The following is a 22,972-nucleotide window of genomic DNA, read 5'->3' as shown; positions in this document are numbered from 1 at the left end:
AAAGCGAGGATGAATGAAAGCCAAAAAACTTTCCCTCAGTTACGTCACCGCTGTTATTCCCATCCTCCTTTCTTTTCCTCCACTCCTCCCTATCCGTTCCCTCCATCTGTCCCTGTGTAAGCTCACTCTTCAGCTCAATAACAAGCTTTTGCCCTCCCCCTCACCCTTCCTCGCCCCGCTCTCACCCTCCGCCATTACTTTACACACATTCCATTATCTGAGAGACCAGGCTAAGAGAGATGTCTGGGGTCGGAGCGATCATTATCATCACCTCTTTCCGCCACACTCTTGAGTTATAGCCCACCGTATAGGAAACAGACATTTAAATCATAATCAATAGAGCAATATCAATGCCGAGAGGCATGGCTAAAGGAAATCACTGCCGCGGCTCGGGAGGAAACGGAGACGCTCAGTTTGGACTGAGATAGCGGGGCGCTCGCTTATTGATCAAATACGATCAAGCCGCAAAAATGCATTATGTGGCATCACGCTCGGCGCTGGCTTTTTTTTGAAAAATAAACTCTCTTTCGTTGATATTCAATGATTGTGGCTGGTGTGTGAAAATGTGTGGAATTGGAAAGGTCTCTCTGTGCTCGTGTATTGCTTCCGGCACATTGGCTGAAGCTCAAACACTGCAGAGAGGACGCCGCCGTCATGCTGTATACATTAACTGACCCTCTGGTCATGTTAAGGTGACAAGAGCGGCTCAGTTCCTCGTAGGGGGAGCCGCACTACACACACACACAATGTGTTGTCCGGCAAGGACGATGCAAGGTGACAGGTGCGCCCTGACCCGGCTGCGACCGGAACGCGCTCGCCGCTGCCACTCTGGCTGAGATCAGGACTGAATCTCTGACTCTGTGCTGCCACAAGCAGAAAATACCAGGTCTTCATGCAGCAGACATGCACCGCATCACTGTCAAGGAAGAGCAGCTTTGAGACGCGATACAAAAACACATCATGTAATCAGTCAGGACAAATTACAGCTCTAACATGCAGAGAAAAGGCACAGAATCACTGTTATTAACTCATACAGTTTGTTTGTGGTGAATAAGGATGCAAATTTCCTGTCTAATCCAGCTGACATATGTAGACAGGTTAGATCCCATTTTTGAGCGTCTTTGTTTCAGGACAATCCGAGATGCTATTTGTTGGCATGACCTTTTGAAACTTACATAACCAGCTTTCTCAACAGATCTTTTTAAATGCATTTTAGATTTTGGCATATATGATTCAAGACGGTTTGACTTCAGTGAAGATCAGTCGTGAGATTTCTTTTCTCCAGTGTAGAAGTAACTTCAGGGCATTTCTCCCTTTTCTTGATGTGCCCATTTCCTTTTGTCTAAACGAAACGTTTTACACTGAACCATTTGAGCTTGATATACAAAACAATGTCTTGTTTTTAAGAGAAAAAGGCGTTAGGCAAACCGTATACGACTTTGGTGTTCAGCCCGGAGGCGTACGGCTTGTGTTTCGCCTCAGTTATTCAGACTGAATTGAAAAAAAAAAAACACATCCCACATTTAATCTACAGTTTGTTACAGAACTCACAACAGGCAAGATTAATAACGTCACAGAGAAAATTAAATTAACGCAAATTGATTTGCATGCACTTCACTTTCAAAGTATCAGATCAACTAGAACTATTTACTATTTAATGATTGTTTTATGTTGGTTGAATTAACTCCACTGTAATTGTGTATATAGTGTTTGTGCCAGAGTTAATTGGTCAGATCATTTAAAAGAGAATTTGCATATGGATTTGAATTCAGGCCGCTAACAAAGATGGATGTAATGTGGTTACAGTTTATAATGAAATGCTTATTGTAAAGCGGCAGCTTAGAGTGTGTTAAAAGTCTCAATTGGATGTCAGGTTGTGTAGCGCAGTCAAGCACACGTAGCCAGCTGGACCAAATAGTTCAGAAGCACTGAGCTGCAGCCCAGAATCTCAAGGTCTGGTGTAGGAGTGAGCTGTGAACAGATAGTGCACTGCACATCACGGTTCATGTGCAGCCAAAGCCCACGCAGCGCTGGTGAGACGGGGATCATCTGCTAGATCTGAAAATCTATAACCCAATCCCCGGTGAGGGAGGAGGTTCGGAAATTTAGATAAGAGACAAAGGGAAATTATATAGTGTGTTATGTGACATTATTTAAAGTGACTTTATGTAAGTTATTACACCTTTAAACATTTTTTAATCATTTTGTATTGCCATTGTGTGAACAAGTTGTAACCTAACCTAAACTGAGACCTTCCGCAGCTTTCTGGGTATCAGCTTGTAGAATGCTTTTAATGTGAATAATGCAGGACGTTTTTTCCAGGAACATCCAACAGATGTGACGTCATGCGAAATGGAGTTCGCTAACTAGGGATGGGTCATGATTTTTGATTTTTCAAATGGTCATTAAATTATAAAAAATCTAGTAGTTTATGCGACTATCGTCCTGTCTTAAAAAAGTATATATTATCCCTTGTTTCAATTTCTGATTCTTACATATAGCCCTTTAAATAGTCAGTTTCCGTATCTTACTGTATTCTAGCAAAGCGGACTGAAAGTCCAGAGGTCATTTAGAAATCTAAAAACACCAAACAGCTCCGGAGCACAAGTCAAACGGTCTGCTTATGAATGTAAAAATAGAAATAACCATGAACAAAAACAATTACTTTGCTATCTTAATTGCTTTCCAAAGAAAATACTTTCTGTCACCTTTCCAATTAAAACATAACCAGCAGCTATATCCCATGTATTTTAAAATGGTGCCTGCAGCGTGTCTTGTTGTCTAAGATATTGGATTCCACCTTCTACATTTTAATGACCACTTTCATTTATAGATGCAAAAAGGAACCAACACTGCTGCTAAACAACAACACAAAAAAAATCACAAAAGGACTAAAGCATTGCTTTATTCTGCCAGCTGGGGATCCAACGCTAATGATTTATATTTTTGTCATTTAGTAATGCCTCATATTACAATGCCAAATGGATAATGTTTTGCTATATCCTTTTCAATTAGGCTAACAGTTGCGCAGAATCCTTTTTTAACATGCCCGGCCTCCTGACATTTCTTAACCCATCTGACATACACTTGGTGAAGTGTGAACCATTTTGTAAATGAGGGTTATTCTGGGAAAGTCACGTCCCCTCTCTTTCTCTCTCTCTCTCTCTCTCTCTCTCTCCATGGCAGCCGGGAGAAGGTTGTAAAAGCTGTTGTCCTTTAGTTATGACGGAACGCGAGGCGGAGCCGCAAGAGAGAAAGAGAAGCTCTTCAATTGGAGTCCTCCTCCTCTCTCCTTTCTCTCTCTCTCTCTGTCTGCGTCCGTGTCGGCTCCTCTGCCTGTCTCTTCCACTCTCTCTCTCTCTGCATGTGCCCTGCTGCTCTGTCATCCTCAGGGATGCGTCTGAAGGAGACCATCTGTTGATCCATTTGTCTCCTGCTTTGCTTCCTGTGCCACCGCCTCTCTCCTATCGATGATCAGGCCTGGCCTTTCCCCTGCACACCCTCTTGGTTGCTGCCAACAGGCACTCGGGGCGCGGCGGGTGTGCTGTTGGGGGTGGGGCACGAGGCTGTGCCCTCTGATTCACACAAAGAGAGGAAAAACAAGGGGTTGGCGGACATGCATCCTTTTTTGGTACATACATGAGCCCGGAGCAGCTGCTTTCTAATCAGCGCTGAGCCGAAGTGAGCATCGCCGTGCTGACCCGAGTCAAAAAAACACCCATTTTTGCATTGTTGATATCAAAACTATTCCCTTTTGCCCCCCTTAGGACTTAAACACAGAGAGCTCATCATTATATGGAGGCATAGACCATGAAATAGATGTTGGAAACAATGCTGTGACGCTGAAGGACCATCACTGGAGGCTTGTGAGCATTCACCACCAACACATTTATTGCTTGTGAAGTGTTGCCACTAAAGAGAGGAAGGGGAGGGGGGGTCTTGGTTTCCACGCACGTCTCCTAGCTGTCAACTCGCATGCATGTTCAGGGGTTTGATGGACACCGAGTCCACCGTGGGGACTTCGGGGATTGCTTGCCTTTGATCTTCTCCCACGACTCTCGATTACCCATCATTCAGCGGGGCTTAGGCCCCGGAGAGCAGCTGGGAGAGGGTGGTGTGTTAACATGAGCTCTGATGTACCCAGGAGAGACTCACTGTCCAACTCAAGACATCATATAGCAGATTACACAGACACGGAGGGAAATGTGCACAGATAGTGCCTGTTGTGACTGGAAGTGTGTGGGACGTCAGAGGAAGGTGCTACCTCCGATAGGGTATATAATGAGGTTGCAGTCCATACGGGGGTTTTGCAGCATCAAAAATGATTGTAAATCTTATTATCACGTCTTTTTCTCTCCGTCCGCGGAGTTTTCATAGATTCCTAAGGTTTTCATCAGGGCTGCTCAATATATCCGATGATGGGTGCTCACCCGGGGAGACGCGCCATTGATTTCCCATAAGGTGCAGATGACATGTGGTCGCACGCACTCCTATTTTACCAACAGCCGTGTCAACCAATAAGTCACGATTTCAGCGCTGCTCTCACACGGCGTGATGGTCCTTCTGACAAAATCAGGTTGGGGTTAGCCGCTGCGGATAACCTTTTATGCTGCAGGTGCACATAGAAAATAAATATCTGTGGCGTATTGCATGTGCAAGTTGCAGAATACCTACTTTTTTATTTTGGTCAAGTGCAAATTTCAGTATGTATAAAAATGTGATGTCTCTGGGTGACATTTTAATCTCTTAATTAAGGGTGTAAAAGTTTAACGCTACTAATTTCTTTAACACTTTAACGCAATCGGTTCCAGAGGCTGTAGCGGGCTCAGTTTTAAAGGTAGAGTGAAGATACTGGTATCATGTGAAACTAGAAAAACCTAAGGAATCCATTGGTATCAACCATGTCATACTAGCTTGTTGGGAAGGAGGCTAAATAACGCTCCATTTTGACGAGGAAAAACTATCATGACCATTTTCAAAGAGATCCCTTGACCTCTGACCTCAAGATATGTGAATGAAAATGGGTTCTATGGGTACCCACGAGTCTCCCCTTTACAGACATGCCCACTTTATGATAATCACATGCAGTTTGGGGCAAGTCATAGTCAAGTCAGCACACTGACACACTGGCAGCTGTTGTTGTCTGTTGGGCTTGAATTTGTCGTGTTATGATTTGGGCATATTTTTTATACTAAATTCAGTACCTGTGAGGGTTTCTGGATAATGTTTGTCATTGTTTTGTGTTGTTAATTGATTTCCAATATGTTGATAAGAGTATTAAATACTTGACAAATCTCCCTTTAAGGTACATTTTGAACAGATAAAAAATGTGTGATTAATCGTGATTAATCATGAACAGTCATGCGTTTAATCACGATTAAATATTTTAATTGATTGAGAGGCCTTCTCTTAATATCTGTGTGTATGTTGCAGGCTTCCTCAGTACCGGCGACCAGGCTGCTAAAGGGAACTACGGGCTCCTAGACCAGATCCAGGCTCTGAGGTGGATCAGCGAGAACATCGGCTTCTTCGGAGGAGACTCCAACCGCATCACTGTGTTCGGTTCTGGCATCGGAGCTTCCTGCGTCAGCCTGCTCACCCTCTCCCACCACTCCGAAGGTATAGTACGGCAGAGACGAGGCGGGGGGGGAGGGGATGGGTGATACAGCTGTGGAGCTCATGCCTTCTGGTGTATAATGTAGGCTACTGCTTGATATTAGAAACTGGCGATGCAGCCCGAGAGTTATTGAGTAATGCATTCTCCTGTACCGCGCGGCATAGCGAATGCTTTAAGAAGCAGGTGTTTGCATTTAAATGATTGCGATGTTCATTACCAATCCGGAAATTGAAACTCCACGGCGGATTTCGAACACCATGTGGGTCTTGATGTACTCTGCTGGTTTGCTAGCATCCCTCTCTATGTCAGAAATAAACATGTAGGTATAATGTGTCTTTGTGAGCAAGATAAAAAAAAGGGACATGGTGTACCAGGGAGAGCTTTTTAGTGACGTTGCTAAATGACACACACTCTTTGTAAGCAATGTTGTTTATCTGCTGGCTACCTTAGTGCTACTTCATGATGATTTACTGCCCACGTTGGTCTTTAATTATGGAGGCAGCATGATCCTGGACATGTGATAAACATCCCTCATACTCCTCTAATGCATCACTGAATTAAGATGGAGCCTTACTGCTTATAGGTAAGTTCTTACAGGAAGTGCTTTTGGTTTATGCAAATGAACTTTGAGTTCCGTCCATGGATTGCACCCTGCACAGCAAAAATGGACACAGTATCATCCTCGTAACCTGGAATTATTACAGTCAGTCACATATTCGCCCATTCGTTTAAAAGGCTGGCTGTTTAATAGATAGTTTAATAGACATTGTGTGCAATGTACATGACAGGCTATTAGGATATTGAGGTGTTGTTGTACAGCAATGTTTCCCTACATTGTTGATGTGGTGGTAATATTCCAAATGAGGAATCTTTACAATCAGCCACGCTCACGCAGCCCACTTGTAAAAACATGTTAACAAGCCACAAACATGTTGCTTTGGACATGCATGGTTGGCGATGTAACACGGGGCTTTTACTGTACATTACATACGAGTAAAATACATTAAAGGAGTCACTCTTGCATGAGATAAAGGCTTGGTCTAAGGCAATGCTGTGGTCAGGAAGCTATTAAGTGCCATACGCCCAACCAACACATACACCAACACAGACATTTATTTTTCTTGTCTCTAGGCAGAGTAGAATCTGTGTTCTCGGATTTTTTGATTAGTAGGCCGACGTGCATTTGAAAGAGGTCATTTGAGCTGCTCCTCTCTGGTTCCTATTACAGTGCCAGGGATTTGCGATGTGTTTTGCGTTCTCCAATTTGCATTAAAGTGTTACTAATTGCCTTGATTTCCTCCGATGAATGATGACTGCTTTTGGATTGAATTTTTACCATAAATGCCTTTTTTATTCATACTCCATAATGTTACGCTCCATGTAGCATGTTATTATACTGCCAGTGAAACCATCTCCTCTGCCTCCCAGTAAATTGGATATTACCGGGTCTGTTTTTTCCCCTGAATGGAAATGTATGCCCCACTGATGGGATAAAAAAAAAAAAAAGAGCCACTAAAACTTGAGGGATCCTAGGAAATTGAAACAGGAAGCCTTCTATCACGCCAGGACTCTCGCTGCGAATGTTACCAATGGCAATCAGATTTCACACAGTCTCTCTCGGAGCACAGATTGTTGTAATTATATAAAGTTTAGGACTGGAGTGGGCTGCAGGATGTGACAGGAAATCCAAGTGAAGAAATGTCTTTTTTGCACCTGCTTTCACAACCTCCGCTGTACTCGGCCCCTCCTCTCCTCATCCTCCTCCTCTCCTATAGTCGTAACTGTCAAGGCAAAAACTGGTAGGACGCTCCTGTTGCCAAGACAACGCGGTAAACAAGAGAGGAATCAAAGTGTCTGGATCTGCATAGCGGTGATGTAAAAATCTATAATCAAATGAATTATACACTGTGGCATGAGCACACCTGGTTTCAGGTGGCCTCTAGTAATGGATTTGTGTAATCATTTCCCATCTGAGTTAGCAGCAGACTCAGGAAGAGCGACTTACTTTGAGTTTTCTTCTTCGCACTCTGAATGGAAATTAAGACGGGAAACAAGATTGTTAACTATGCTTCGCGGTTTCACCTTCATCTCCTGATTTGTTTTGTTATTTCAACCTGCTCGCGGTTCAAAAAATTCGTACTCTATACGCCTAGGAATAGAGGTAGTGGTGTCACATTGAATGTGGCGTGTTTGAATTCAGTAGGATGTGATAACATAGCATAGGATTCACATGCATTTCTCTTAATTAGGGCTGTCAAAGTTAACGCGATAATAATGTGTTAACACAAAATCGTTTTAACACCACTAATTTCTTTAATGCATTAGTGCAACTGGTCTTTCAGAGGTTCATATTGTATCATATGAAACTGAAAACCTAAGTAATCCATTAGTATCAATGTCTTAATACTAGTTTGTCGGGAATGAGGCAAAATAACGCTCCAAACTTGCGCTACATTTTGCCGAGGAAAAACTGTCATGGCCATTTTCAAAGGGGTCCCTTGACCTCTGACCTCAAGATATGTGAATGTAAATGGGTTCTAAGGGTACCCACGAGTCTCCCCTTTACAGACATGCCCACTTTATGATAATCACATGCAGTTTGGGGCAAGTCATAGTCAAGTCAGCACACTGACACACTGACAGCTGTTGTTGCCTGTTGGTCTTGAGTTTGATTTGAGCATATTCTTTCATGCTAAATGCAGTACCTGTGAGGGTTTCTGGACAACATTTGTCATTGTTTTGTTTTGTTAATTGATTTCCAATAATAAATATATACATACATATGCATAAAGCAAACATATTTGCCTACTCCCATGTCGATAAGAGTATTAAATACATGACAAATCTCCCTTTAAGGTATAATTAAATTAATTATACACTATGGCATGAGTACACCTGGTTTCAGGAGGCCTCTAGTAATGGATTTGTATATATATATAGATCATTTCATTTCCGCGTTAGCAGCAGACTCAGGAAGAGCATCTTATAGAGTTTTCTTCTTTGCACTCTGAATGGAAATCAAGTCAGGAAACAATGCGTCGTGGTTCCACCTTCATCTCCTGATTTGCCTTTTTATTTTGACTTGCTCACGATTAAAAAATGTTGTACTCTATACGCCTAGGAATAGAGGTAGTGGTGTCACATTGAATGTGGCGCGTTTGAATTCAGTAGGATAGGATGATGTGATAACATAGCATAGCATTCGCATGCGTCTCGCACACAAACATTTCCCTTCACCTGCTGCTGCTCAGATGCGGGATAACGAGGCGCGGGTAAAAAAGAAAAAAGTAAATCAGCGATGACACACTGTTCTGGAGCTCCCTGGTGTGTCGGTGTATTTAATGACAGTATTCCCACTCTTACTGTACACAGTCTGTCATCACTGCCTACAGTGCATAGACTCTCCATCTAACAGAGGCTCCTTTTATGCCTGTTGGTGGCAGAGTGACAACTTACTTCAGATGCTCCGTGCTCCTCCTGAAGCCTATTTAATAAGCTGGATCCTCCTATATCATCCCGGCCCTCCGGCCTCTCTCTTTGATTGCCTGCTCCTCTGGCCTGGCCTTGGTGGCGTCTCCATGTGGGCGTGCCGAGGGCTCCGGTCACAGGGTACATCCATCACCTCCCCCCCCCCCCCTCCCTTCTGGCCTGCGCGGAGGCTGGCCTGGACGTCCTCTCGTGAGGGCTGGATTTTTTAGACCCCCGGTCCGTGCCCTGCCTCCTCCATCTAATCTCCTCCTCGCTGCACCCATCTGTCTCCCAACCTTCACAGACAGTAAAAGCATGCAAGGGACACACGCTTTCTCTCCATGTGCCAGTGTGTCTCTCCCCCTCTCTTGGTTTTCTGCTCCCTTAGTCTGCAGCATGTGTGGTGTGTTGCTATTAATAAGATGGCTGCCTTGTCTGCTATGTGGCAAGCAATCTAGCCGCACATCTGAGACTTTGGAGGCAGAATGGTCATTAAAAGCGCAGTCCCTCTCGGCGGGAGAGTGTTTTTGACCAGCTTATTAAATGCAGCTCAACAGTTGTGCTCATCACAGAGGGAAATCTATGTCCCCATCTTCTTTTTTTTCTCGGGCTTCAAACAGAAAACGGCTGAAGAAGTTCAGAAGCAAGGACATTAGCCAGTCCCATGTATTATCTATCTGGCATCGCGCAGGCACTAATTGAACATGCAGATTTGGCTTTTTCCTTATCTCCTAATAATCATCATGATATAAAATGTGAGACAAAAATGGCTCCTCTGCACATGAAAAGAATACCAAGTAGCCGATGAGTCAGACGTGTGTATTTGTACATATATCTCTCTGCATCTCTGTGCGTATCTCGGCTGTGAGTGCATGCCGATGCGTCCATTCACGGAGCACACATGAGTGGAAGGGCTGGCTGTAGAGCCGCTGAAGGTCGTTTGGTTTCTTTTTTTTCCCCTTCTCTTCCTGTAAGCAATCAGGATAAAAGCTCCGCTTCTGAGGAAGTGCTCCCCTTTTAATGGAACGTCTTGGACATTAAAGACAGCTAGTGTGGAGGATCCTTCATGCCAATGTCAGCTTTCATTTTTATTAAGACTTCTGGGTTATTGAGGACCGTAAATGTTCATGTTAAATGCTTGGCTTTTATTACAGCGGTGCAATGAGTACCAGGGCTTTTTTAATGCAAGACCACCACCTAGCAAACACCGAAACCCCTTGAACCGCGAGTATAGTATAAGAGGGCAGCGTGACAGGTGCTCTGTTTTTCAGCTAAGGGTAACACGTTTTTGAATCCATTTAGTGTGAAGGATAGCATGGAAGGTGATTAAGTGAAGGAGTGCGTCGTGGGATGTGTGGAAATCGTGAATCAGAGAGATTGAAAAAATCAAATGGCGTGGCAGGACTTTTTTTTCTCAAATCAAATCTGAAATATTAACTTTATTAATGGCTGCTCCTCATAGTGAACTCCCTGCTGTGGATTCCCGGACTAAAAATGTATGATTCATGCAGTGTTGGGAAGGATGTGACTTGGAAGTCGTAGGAATTGATGCATTACTGCACAATTTCCTTCAGCTGATTGGGTGAGAAACTAGAGCTTATGTTAGAGTAACTCCAGTGTGATGTTATGATTACAGTGAGGCACAAACCGACGTGTCCTTTATGATCAAGTATGGTCAAGTACTGTATGTGCAGTCAGTGAATCATCTGAAGGCAAGGAAAAGCGTTAATAAGCTAAACTGAAATGAACCATAATGACTCAGGCATTAATAACGGCACTGATCAGAGGATTACTAGGTTAAATAATAAAGTACAGTTGATAAAGGATTATACAATGGATACATTTGATCTTATATTTTAACTTTATAAAGATGTAATATGAATATTTAGCTTGATTTGATTATTAACTTTGTGAGATTCATCACAATTACATCAACATTTATCACTGAGTTTGCGCTGGTCCTTCTGGACTTTTTTTTTTAGCTGTTGTTAAAACATCGGTAGTGTTCAGTGTTTCACTCACAAGCTACAGCCAGCAACAGTCATCACAGTTTTGTTATTTCTTTTAGAACACCTTTTTTTCCCCACCATCACCCTCCCTGTGGAAGAGACAAAACTCCTTCCTCTGTAGTAAACAAAACAAATACTTCATATAGAGTCGATACTGATACAGAGACAAATAAGCAGAAGTACTGTAGTAAAGAAAAGATAATAATGAGAATAATAATAATAATGAGAATTTGTAACACGTTAGCCTAAATCATGGGTTTAGGCTGAATATTTCATACCATGATGTGGACATGGACTGGACCCCAAATAAAATCCTGCTTGCAAAGTAAAAGCAAGACATACAAACAATATTCAGATACAGCTAAGTCTGATTGACTTGATTGAGGAGGTGACAACTTAAGTCCGGCTTGAAGGCTTAAAGCTTCGGTAGGTAAAACTGGAAAAACCAGCAAGAGTGCTCTAGATTTAAAGGTGCTAAATACATGATTGAGGGCATATCTGTTGCCTCTCAACGGCTCTCAGCATGGCGACGGCGTTCCGGTGACTTGCAGCTAACGGTGCTATCAGCACTAACAATGCAAACAATGGCAAAAGTGCTGACGGGAATAAGTGTTTATCTGAGGGGTAACCGGAGGGTGGGCGCTACGCTTCCGCGACAACGCTGTGATCATCAGCTATAGTGGCCATAAGAGTGCCGTGCAGTGCCGTGCAGTGCCGTGCAGCGCCGTGCAGCGCCGTGCAGCGCCGTGCAGCGCCGTGCAGCGCAGCGGCCGTGAGCTAGCCAGTGGGACACGCTCACATGCATTAACATGCACTAAAAGCAGGTGCGGCCGGCCCGGCGATGTCAACAAAGCAAGGAGAAGCTCGGATTACAACACACTAAGAGGGAGAGCGACTTCATTCTCTGCTCAGGTAGACATTACTCCACTATATCTTTACATAGCAAATATGTATAATGTTTACAATATATGTCTAGAGATGAAACGTTTAATCAATTAGTCAATTGATTGAAAATTAACTGGAAACTACTTTGATAATCAATAAATCATTTATGTAATTCTTTAAAGCAAAAAAAAAAAAAAAAAAAACGGTTCCAGAGCTACAAATGTGAATATTTTATTTTAATATCTGGTTTTCTTCTATGATAGTCAATCTAATATTTTGTTGTCTGTTGGTTTGACAAAACAAGCAATATGAATATGTCAACTTTGACTTTGAGAAGTTGTGTAGATATTTTCTGATATTTGATTTATTGATCAATTGACAAATGAATGGATGATTCAAATAATTGTTAGTCGCAGCCTTAAACATGTGTCACACTTTCGTTATACACTACATCTGACGTGGAGGGGTGAATTATTCTTCATTATTTTAACAATCATATTTGGGGGTGTAATGCACCTGTTTGACATCACATAGAAGCTTAGGGAAAAGACCTCCTTGTCAGGTGTTGTCTGGGCCTTTTTGTTATTTCACAGCACAACTCAGTGCAAATGACTACTGTGCTGTTTCTGGCATGTATTTACCTCGTGGACCTATAGAGGAAGTAAATAAGACTGACAACAATGTTTATTGGACCTCGAATCAATCTGCCTCTGTCAATCTTGCTGATACAGTGCTGCCGTTGTGGGATTCAAAGCCTCCATTGCCACGAGCAGCTAACCTCTGCTCTGACAATCATTTACCCTGTACATGCAGGCTCCTAGTTGTCCTCAGAGGGAACAACACAAACACCGCTGTAGTGAGGCTGCAGGGAATTGTGAGGAATTGTGTTGAGCTGTGAGAACTGTGTACTCATTCACTGGTGTATCTTGAGATATCGACAGGTAATCCAAGGGTAATGTAAAGGCTGCCTCAAATTACCCTATGTTACCGAGTGGGGAAGGAGGCCAACAGGCCATATAGATGGAGAGAGTGTGTGTGTTACTCTACATCACAGCTTTAACTGTAATGTTACATCTGGCTGTGACCTTTGAAAATAACATGTATGTGGGTTTCCTCCCTGAAACGAGACCCATGGGAGCTTCTCCTTGTGGAATGGCCTACAGGCCTGCACAACCCCCCCACTCCACAATGCCCCTGTGCTGTGCTCCCATCGCACAGATCTGGAGGTGCGATCCATCCGTATACTCGGTGTCGACTTCATTTCTGTGGGCTCAGGCATCCTGGAGCAGCCATCCATCTCCTGCAGAGTTTAAGCAGCATCAAATAAAGGCACCTCGCAAGAGCTGGAATGTGAATTGGAGTCACCGGGAAAGATAGCTGCATAACCACATCCCTGGGATGTTATTCATACGCGATTCAGCTGCCATTGTTGTGCAAATGCCTCGTGCTTGAGAAAAACCAGGGACAATTGTCGAAGTTGAATAGACCCTATTTCTGAGATGTCAAAGGCATTCAGCAACTCGACACTGTAAAGTTACCTGGGTGTTTGGGGGCAACAGAATGCCTCCATCTCGAGGTTTTGATTCGGCTGTTTGCTGAAGGGTGTCTGTGCATCTCAGGGTGTGAAAAAGGGCCTATGCGAGATGAGAGAATGGGGACGCGCCTTGTCAGGTGCCGTATTCTTCCACCTCGATTGACAAGAGCGATAATTAAACCAGGGGGATGCCATCTCTGCGGAGCAAGAATGCTTGTATTTATTTACGCTGACTACTCGGCTTTGTTGTCTGCCATATAGTGGGGCTGTCATTGTGTGGAAGAAGCAAACTGCTTTTAACAAGTGGCCTATGTGGCATTTTTCAGTCACTCTTTGAACGGCTTTGACTTTGTATAGAAAAATTGCCTCGTTTTTTTTACAAAACAAAGACGGAGGATCGCTCTTTTGGACTTGTTATAAATTGGAAACCTAATTCAGGCAGCAAATCTGTTTTTTTTCTCTTCGCTACTCACCATCGCAAAGAGAAAATGAAGCCAACTTTTTATGATCAGATGAAAAAAGGAGGCCCTGCAGAGTGATGTGAGGAGGGAGGGACGTTATTGGGGTAAAGATGACTCCGCTGAGGTCAGATAGCCAGTTTGAGGTAACGCTCTAGAAAATAATATCCAGTTGGGCTGTCCATCAGAGTGAGGCAGCTTTACCTATCCCTAGCCAGAAGAGAGCAGAGGAATGAAGAATTGACAAATGGCCCGAAAACGGTGAAGGCAGTTCATTCAGCTAGTCCGGCCATCAGTCTGTCTCTCCGCTTGCAGCAGGTAGTTGAGCCTATAAAGCATGGAGTTATAGGTGTTAAAGAGCCGGGCAGCAGGTCAGAGAAAGAAGCAGGGGATAATTGAGTACTTTAGTAAATCCGTGCCTCCATCAACTACGGTAATAGCTCAGAGCGTTGCATATACCTGCAGATCCACAACCTCACAAATGGTCCGCGGCAGCTTGAGCGACATGTGGCACACATGCCCCGTCTCGGTGTTATTCTCCAAGACAATACAACGAGACCCATCTGGTGATGCATCGCCGAGATTGCTTTTTGAATCTAATCGCAGCTGATGAACGAGGCGACTACGGAATATGTCATCTGTTGATGACCTGCAGTCCCCGGTGAAGACGCCGGCGAGCAATTAGTTCAGGTAGATGCCGTCTATGAATCATTGTTGATAAATCATTGTCAAGGGCGCATTCATACACCTCCTAATGGACAGTGACAGGAGAATGTTGGAGGGGGGGGAACGGTGGCCGCAGCTCCTGGCTGGCTGGCTGGCTGGCTGGCTGGCTGGCTGGCTGGCTGGCTGGCTGGCGTTCTTTGATCCTGTTAGGCTTTGGATCAATTAAACCAATAGCTGCATCATATTGCTCCCAGACTGTCTCGTCTGTTTCCTCTTCTGATTGGGCTAATGACTTGATGGAGGTTTCTGTCTGTCCTGCCCTGCTTACCTCGACTCCGCTGCCTTAATCTCCGAGGCCTTTTTTCTTCTACTCCTTTTCCCTGTTGCTCATAGCCGTTTCTTTCTTTTACCCACCCTCCCCCCACGTCTCTCTCTCTTTCGTCTTCTCACCATGTCTCCCTCTCTCCACTGCCTCGGTCTTTCTCTCTCTGGCACCAGTGTAAAGCATCCATTATAGAGTGATGCATGGGTGTCTGTGTGAGTGGGAGAGAGGGACTTGGCACTCCTCCTGCCCCACCTGCAGAGGAAGCACTGACAGCTGAGCACTGGGGGCTCATCTCTCCCCCTCCTCCTCCTCCACCCATCTCCACATCTCTGCTGACCTCCCTCCTCCTCTCACACCTTCTCCATCTCCCTCTCTCTCTCTCTCTCCCTCTCTCTCTCTCACCCTCCCCTGTGTTCCCTGTTGTTCCACACATATTGGCCCAATTTCTGCCACCACTCGCTAGTTTCCCTTTCGCTATGTTTTCACATTTCATTATGTCTATCCGTCTTTTCTTTCGCACTGTCTGTTCTCTCTTTTTTTATGTCTTCTTCGTCGCACATTTTTTAGTTTCTTTTTTTACCCGCGATTGTGTAAGTGTTTGTTCATTAGGCATTTCGCACTAGGCAACACGGCTGTGCTGCTAAATAGACTCTTGTTTCCCCTGTTTGTCTGCCAGATGAACAACGACGGTGTAATTAGCTGAACTTTGCCCTTCAGTGGTGACCACGAGCACTCTGTGTTTGCTTGTTGTTGCTGACAGCTCACCTCCGCGGCTAGCCAGGTCACTCGTTCAGTTCCCGTACATCTGTTTATCCCTGCTGAGAGAAAAGCGCTCAATTCTTCTTCGGCTTGAATAACGGGAGGATACTGTGCTGAAGCCACGCCACACACCATGTCATTATTCATCAATTTCACAGGTTTGCATAACATGTGATTTATATACATCTTCTGCGGCGGGGAAGGGAACATTACGGGGCGTTCTCGACTGTTTCGGGTGATGTTTTTTGAAACTTCAGAATTATTTTGAAATAGGAAATGTATGACTTTGTGCTCACTTAATTCTGGTGTAACCGCTTCATCTGCACAGAGAGGAAAAATACACTTACTGCATGATTATAGGCATACAGGAACATATCATTCTGTATACACAGAGCCTGCTTGCTACAGTCGGTGCTTACAGACAGAATGATTTGGAAGGAAAATTGTTTTTTCAATGTGTGATAAGAAGTGTCGCATAGGAAAAAACATCAGTCCAATTACTCTGCTGTATGGACTAAGCTGGTGTGATATGCTTGGTGAGAGCCTATAACAATGTAATATAGAAAATGGAATTCATGTATGCCATCTGGATCCCTATCACTGACATAATGTGCACTAAGTGCATCCTTTAACTGCGTGAGTGTGTATGTGCACGTGCAGTCACAAGCTGCAGCCTGCCTACCAAGACGTTCAATCCTGGGCAGTGCAAATGCATTAGCCTTAGCTGTGAAATTTGCATAGTCTGAGCACAATGAAATCCCCAATGAGAGGAACTTCGGCAAACATGCTGACGAGTCAGAAACCTCTACTATAAAGGGCCAACAATGTGCAACCTGACAAAAAGACAAAATCTTTAGCTTTCAGGCCCGCAAGGCTGTAATAGATTTTTAGCTTAGTGAGGTAACATATGCTATGGATCCTTTCCACTGGTAAAAGAGAGTGACTCGTACGTGCCAATGCAACTGTCAGAGAACAATATTGCAAATGTACCATTTCACAACTTGAAGACAATTTTTCTTCTCCTGGAGAGGAAATTCTACGTCAATTTGTAATACCTGCACAGAGGCTACCTGCTGCTGCAGACTGCAAGAGGGAATAAATGCAGTCTGACGCTTTGAAAATACCACCTGCATGTTACAAATGAAGTATTATCTTAGGTGCATGGGGTTTCTGCATGCTTTTAACAAACATAGCTAGCACGACACATCATCCAACCGCGTGTGACAGCGAATCATTCACACCTTCTCCCAAACTAGCTGAATCGAAGGTGGGGTGAGAAGCTGTCTGACATAGAGAGGCGTTGGATTATAAACAGGAAAAGTAATGAAGCTGTGCAGCTCTGGGGTTCCTTTTGGAGATTTGTGTGCTGTGTTTCCAAGTCAGATAGTCAAGTCTCACTATCTTCTACTGTATAGAAGAAGTGGATGTAGTTACCGTGACGTCACCAGAAGTGACACGAGAGGATGGAGCTAAGCACAACCAAACGCTGAATAAGACATTTTTAGGCAACAAAAAAGGTAATAATGAACTTTCATGAACTTAAAACACACTTTGAAAGGTTTAAATGTCGACAACAAAAACAACACCTGTCAATCACAAGAGAGCCACGCCCTAAAGTATACCCTGCTTTATGGTCTATTTGACTCTGAATGGGACCATAATTTAATAAATGAACATCATGCTGAAGAAGACTTGAAACTAGCGATTGAGACCATAAACTCATGTTTACAATGTTTACTGAGGGAATAAATCAAGTGAGAAGTAGGCTCATTTTTCACTTTTACTCTTTTTTTTGTACCACTGAGAGGAGTTGCTCTAGAGTTTTGTTCATTAATTTCTCATAGCCTTCTATACAATCAGACTTCTTTTTGCAACCAGAGGAGTCGCCCCCTGCTGGCTATTAGAAAGAATGCAAGTTTAAGGCACTTCCTCATTGACTTCACGTCTCACACCCGGAGGAAGCCTACTGGGCTAACCTTAGAGCTACAAGTGAACACTTTGTGTAGCAGCTTAACAGAAAAAGCCTTCAAGGGCACCTTAAAGCCTTCATGTGTAGGATGTGAAAATGTCTGATTTTGATAAGTGCAGAATACCGATCTGGGAACACAAAGGCAATAGCAGCCACTGCGAACACTGAGGTCATGTCCTTGTGTTTTTTGTCTGGGAATATTGGAATTTTTGTAACCTGGCAGCGCTTCATTCTACGCTAAAATATGTATACACTATGGCTATTTTATAAGCTTATTCCAATAAAATATAGAAAGAAAGAAATAATTCAGTATCTCTACACCAGAATTTTATTTCTTACAGCATGGAGAGGGCTTTGAAACGGCATTTCGACCTTCATGTTGGGAGATAAAACAGCAACGCTTTATTTTTTGGGTCCATCATGTCCAAGGCAGTTTCCTGGAAAGACTTGGTGCTAATTATAGGAAAGATAGAGTGTTATTTTAGTCAGTTAGAGTTTAGTTAGTTCAGTTTATAAGCAGCTGAATAATTCCCTTCTCCATTTTAATAATAAACATGCAAAAATGTTTCATTCATTAAATACATTTTTAAGATGCTGTAATCCCATAATACATCTACACTACAGGTTTTAATGTTTCAAACCTTTTGGTCAGGTTTCTTTAAGCTGTGTTGGTCCCATAGGCTTTCAGTAGAAACAGAATAGTAGGCATGCATACATACAGCAATCAGGCAACAAAGAAAATAGTGTTGCCTACAAAATTGATTATGCCGCCTGAAGGCTTTTATTGTGAAGCAGCTGCAGGAAGTGCTGATGAGGACGTGTTTGCTGACAAAGCGCAGCAATGAAGTGGATCAGAAACCAGTGAGGCTCCTTATCTGTTAGATGAAAGGTAAGAACAGGAATGTAGGAGTAAAACAAAACTCCCAGTGCGACTCTTGCGATATCCATGAGCTAACAAATGCAGATTAAAGCAAACACTGAAAGGAAAGCTTTTCCTCAAAGCTGTTCATGATGAGCAGTTTAGTATTCAGCACAGCGGCAGACGTAGCTGTGTGAAGAAGGAACAAAAAAAAAGAATACTCGAAATTCTGCCTATTTTCCCACCTAAGCACACCTGGCTAATTGCTGCAAAAATATAAGTGTAGATTCTCAGAAGCTGTGATGCAGTTCCACGTTCGGAGCAGCTCTTCATTTAAAGCGTGCAGCAGCTTTGACAGCTAAAGTGACTGCTCAACAAAGGCAAAAAGAATACCTGCAAAGTAAATGTTAACGCACGTATCATTTGAAGGTGACCCGGGCCCTCGTCAGACAATCGCTCCTTTGACAGACCCGACATTTAACTAAAACAAATGCTGTGTTTTTTTTTGCTGTAGCCAAACATAACGCTATATCAAGTTTAGTTTTTTTTAACAAATGAAAAATAGGCATCGCTCCTGAAACATTCCTCCTCAGTTAAGTGAAGGCTGTTTGGAGAGCACGCATCCTCCGCAGTATTTCAGATGTTGACATACCCATATGGCACGGCACTAATCTTGATCGATGCCCACCGCTGCGAACACTACTCACACTGTGGAGGATAATGAAATGTAGCAATGCAACATTTCACAAAAATCATCACAGTGATCTGTTTATTATCCATTACGAAAGGCGTTTTTCGACTCGGAGAAAAACAATGCAAAGGAGTGTTTACTTTCCGAAACACAGAGCAGCGCAGAGCGCTCATAAAAATGTCCTGCGCTCGCCCAATGTGCTATTCTTAGGGTTCCCCTTAGAGCCACTATCTAATTGGAGCCTTGGTTGTCCTATCGGTGAAGCTATCCTCCATACAGGCTTTTCTTATGAGGCATGTGAGTGACTCAGAATCCCTGTCTGGGTTGTCTGCGGCTGTTCTCAGGCACGTCCCGGGACTCCTGCTCATCGGTGAGGGCTTCATTAGCCGGGGATGGGAGGTGGCAGCAGAGAGAGAACAGCTGTTTAGCTAACCACTTGCATTGTTAGCCAGCCTTCTCCGTATGCCTAACTGCCTAAATCCGTCCCCTAGCTGCTAATAGAATGCTCATTAGGAGCGGGGAGGGAGACTCGATGGGAAACAGCGCCACGGTGCTACAGCCCTACCAGCTTCCACTACTCCTCCTCTCCCTCTGGTCTCCATTAAAGCGCTGTATGGAATAAACCTTCCCTCTGTGAATCAGCTACCTACTCAGCCAGCCCACCTTGACCTCTTTCACCCTGACCTCCAGGGAAAGAGGGGGTGTTTGGGTACCTGAGTTCTCCTCTGGGACAGCCACCAGCCTCTGTGATACCAAAACATGGTCCTCACTTGCAGAGATACCGAAAGATACAAGATTACAAAACCCCAGAGGACAGATGGATGATACCTCCTGCTTCAAAACCCTGAAGAGAGAAAGGGTTAGTTTGGTGTGTAGGTTTTTCTTTTTTGCAAATTGTCCCTCAAGCGGTACCGGTGTTAAATTATTCAAACACTGTAGATTGTGCTGCCGTAATTTGTCAGTAACCCAAAAGCACCAGTCTATTTCTCTGTGTCAGAGCTGATGAAGCTGGCGAGGAGGAGGGAAAGCTGCGACATCAGAGATGGCACTGTGAATATCTGATGGTGTTCATGGGAACAGCTACAGATCAGAGCCAAAAACAAGGCGCCCCCGTCGCAGCCAAAACGCATCCCTGGCTGAAAAAGGGTGGCCCATGTTTGATTAAAATTCAAACAGGAAATATGTTACCATGGAGGTACTTCGTTGAATCAACACAGGCCAGTTGCTAACATTTCTCCACGCAGGAATGCAGGCAAACAAAGTGCACAGCGACACGGGGGGGAGACGATGTGTGGTACCGATACGCTCCGAGCTATTTACAGTAAATGACAGCAACTGTAGATTCTGCTGTCATGTGGAAATGTACTCGGGGGAAATAGTGCACACAGAATACGTAATATCCTCACCTGTGAATAATAATAATACCACATTGGCCAAATATAACACAACCATGATAATGGGAAATGTTCCCTCTTGACTGCTTGTTGATAAATACTATTTAAAGATTAGAAGCACTCTGAATAAGACAAGGTGGTCAGATTTATATCATAAATCTTTTAAGGTTAGGGAACATAATGATATATACTGGTAGACAAACTGTCAGATGTGACTGTTGTTGGCAATGTTGCAAATCAATAAGCGGGAATGTTTTCTGGGAAATTGGATTTTTATATAATTTTTGCATCAAAGTGATGAAGTGCTTTTACTTGTCAGGTATTTAATTGGTTACATTTGCCAAAAACAGACATTCCTGTCTGGCTTTTCCATTCCTCAACACTTTCACAGTTGATTTTGTGCTACATCACAATAAAATTCTATATGACAGTATAAAAATTACATAAACCGTGATATTGGATTTTATCCATATTGCCCACTCCTATTTTAAATGTATTTTCACATTTAAATAAAAATGAAATACAGCATATCAATAACAATACATTAAAATAGAGGGATTACATTTTTAAATTTGGTTATTTAAAGGTGCTAAATTAAAAATTCAGAGCATATTTATGATTGAGGGATTTCCTCCGCTCTCAACACATAACAGTGCTGACGGAGCTAACAGTGTTTACCTGAGGGGGAACCGATGGTTGGGTGCTAGGCTTCCGCGACGACGCCCCGGGTCGAGATGGCGTTATCAGCTGTAACCACTGTATGAGCACAGTGCAGAGCAGCGGCGATTAGCTAGCCAGTGGGGCACACGTACTGGGACTCACATGCACTAACTTGCACATGTGGCCAGACCAGCTACGTAAACAAAGCACAGAGAAGCTTGAATTACAACACACACAGAGGGAGAGAGAGTTCATTCTCTGCTCAGGTAGAAATTACTCCTCTATATCTTTACACAGCAAATAGTTGTTTGATGCTAAATTAATGCTCTGGATTTCTTATTTAGCACCTTTAAATCAATTGCCGTAAACATGAGAAACCGTAGCCTACTGGTTTGACAAAACAATTCCAACCCAAGGTCCACTAACTAGCTTTTCCTGGAGCTTAAAAGCATTTTCACATGTGCAAAATCAACATTCACCTCCCCATTCTATGTGAGCGAAGGGGCAAAAAAACATTTGCTTCCGGTGGCGTTTTCATCAACAGAAGGAGTTTGCTCGGTTGTCATGAAGATGGACGACGTTGACATGTGAGCTCAGTAGTCGTTCACATTTTATCCATATTACTATAAGGACCTCTCGTCCATCTGTGGATGAAGACCTTGTAATTTGGTTGAAAACACCAGAAAAAGCTAGTAAGTCGACCTTCAGTTAGGTTTGTTTTGTCAGATTTCCAAAGTCCAGGATGAACTTTGGTGCTTATAAAGTAATGGTATCCTTAATTTAATTCTGCGTGCATTTATCCATCATCAAAACTCTGAAACTTGACTGTACGGTATGTCATTCATTGTATTTCATTTGGTAGAGATGTAAAATAAAGTAGATTTGTAAGTGTTTATATAAAGAGTTCACACTGTAATCAAATAGCTAAATAGCTACATTTTCGCTTAAACAAAAGTGTGCAAACGTCTCTCTTCTAGATCTTTGTTATGTGAAAATAAACAAGCTCCAACAGGCCTCAGACATTTTGACTTGTCATAGTTGGAGAAGCCCAGGTGTTGCTAATAACATTAACGATGGCTCAGTTCTATTTAAGTGTCCCATTAAGCTGCGACGGTGAGCCAGCGTGCACAATACAAGGAGCCTAAAACCAAAGCAGCTAAATGGAATTCACTCACCATTAATTTTAATATGTACACCTGTGATTTTCCTCCTGTTTCATGTCAGAGTGTCCTCTACGCAAAAAGCCTGTTGCAATAAATTGTCAAAACAAATACACACACATGTCAGTACCTTAACCCATATGTCCTATACACCTATACCTGAAAAGAAAGAATAAAATCATAATAACAATTAGATCATGTAAAAAATTAATGAATTAAATTGACCTTTAAAACCCAAAGTGATTAACTTGCTGCTGTTTGATATATAGATTAGGGCTGTCAAAGTTAACACAACAACATTTTTGTTTTAACGCCACTAATTTCTTTGACGCATTAACACAACTTGTGATTTTTAGGTTAAAGCTAAATTATGAAATAGATTAAGATACTGGCAAACTAGAAAATTGAAGGAATCCACTGGTACCAACCATGTCATACTAGCTTGTCGGGAAGGAGGCTAAATAACACTCTAAACTTAAATTTTGGCGAGGAAAAACTGGCATGGCCATTTTCAAAAT

At 43.1% G+C, this 22,972-nt stretch overlaps 1 protein-coding gene across 2 annotated transcripts in view; it reads left to right on the top strand.

Annotated features, from left to right (window-relative positions):
* The window catches only part of nlgn3a (neuroligin 3a), a 148,711-nt gene that overhangs the window by 94,964 nt on the left and 30,775 nt on the right, over positions 1-22,972 (top strand). For both annotated transcript variants that reach the window (XM_037779984.1, XM_037779986.1), the window contains one exon: positions 5,434-5,619. In XM_037779984.1, coding sequence (XP_037635912.1) covers positions 5,434-5,619 — 186 coding nt within the window. The remainder of the gene's footprint in view (positions 1-5,433; positions 5,620-22,972) is intronic.

This window comes from Sebastes umbrosus, chromosome 9, assembly GCF_015220745.1.
Source record: "Sebastes umbrosus isolate fSebUmb1 chromosome 9, fSebUmb1.pri, whole genome shotgun sequence".
Taxonomy (NCBI): domain Eukaryota; kingdom Metazoa; phylum Chordata; class Actinopteri; order Perciformes; family Sebastidae; genus Sebastes; species Sebastes umbrosus.
This window is presented reverse-complemented; position numbering and strand designations above follow the sequence as displayed.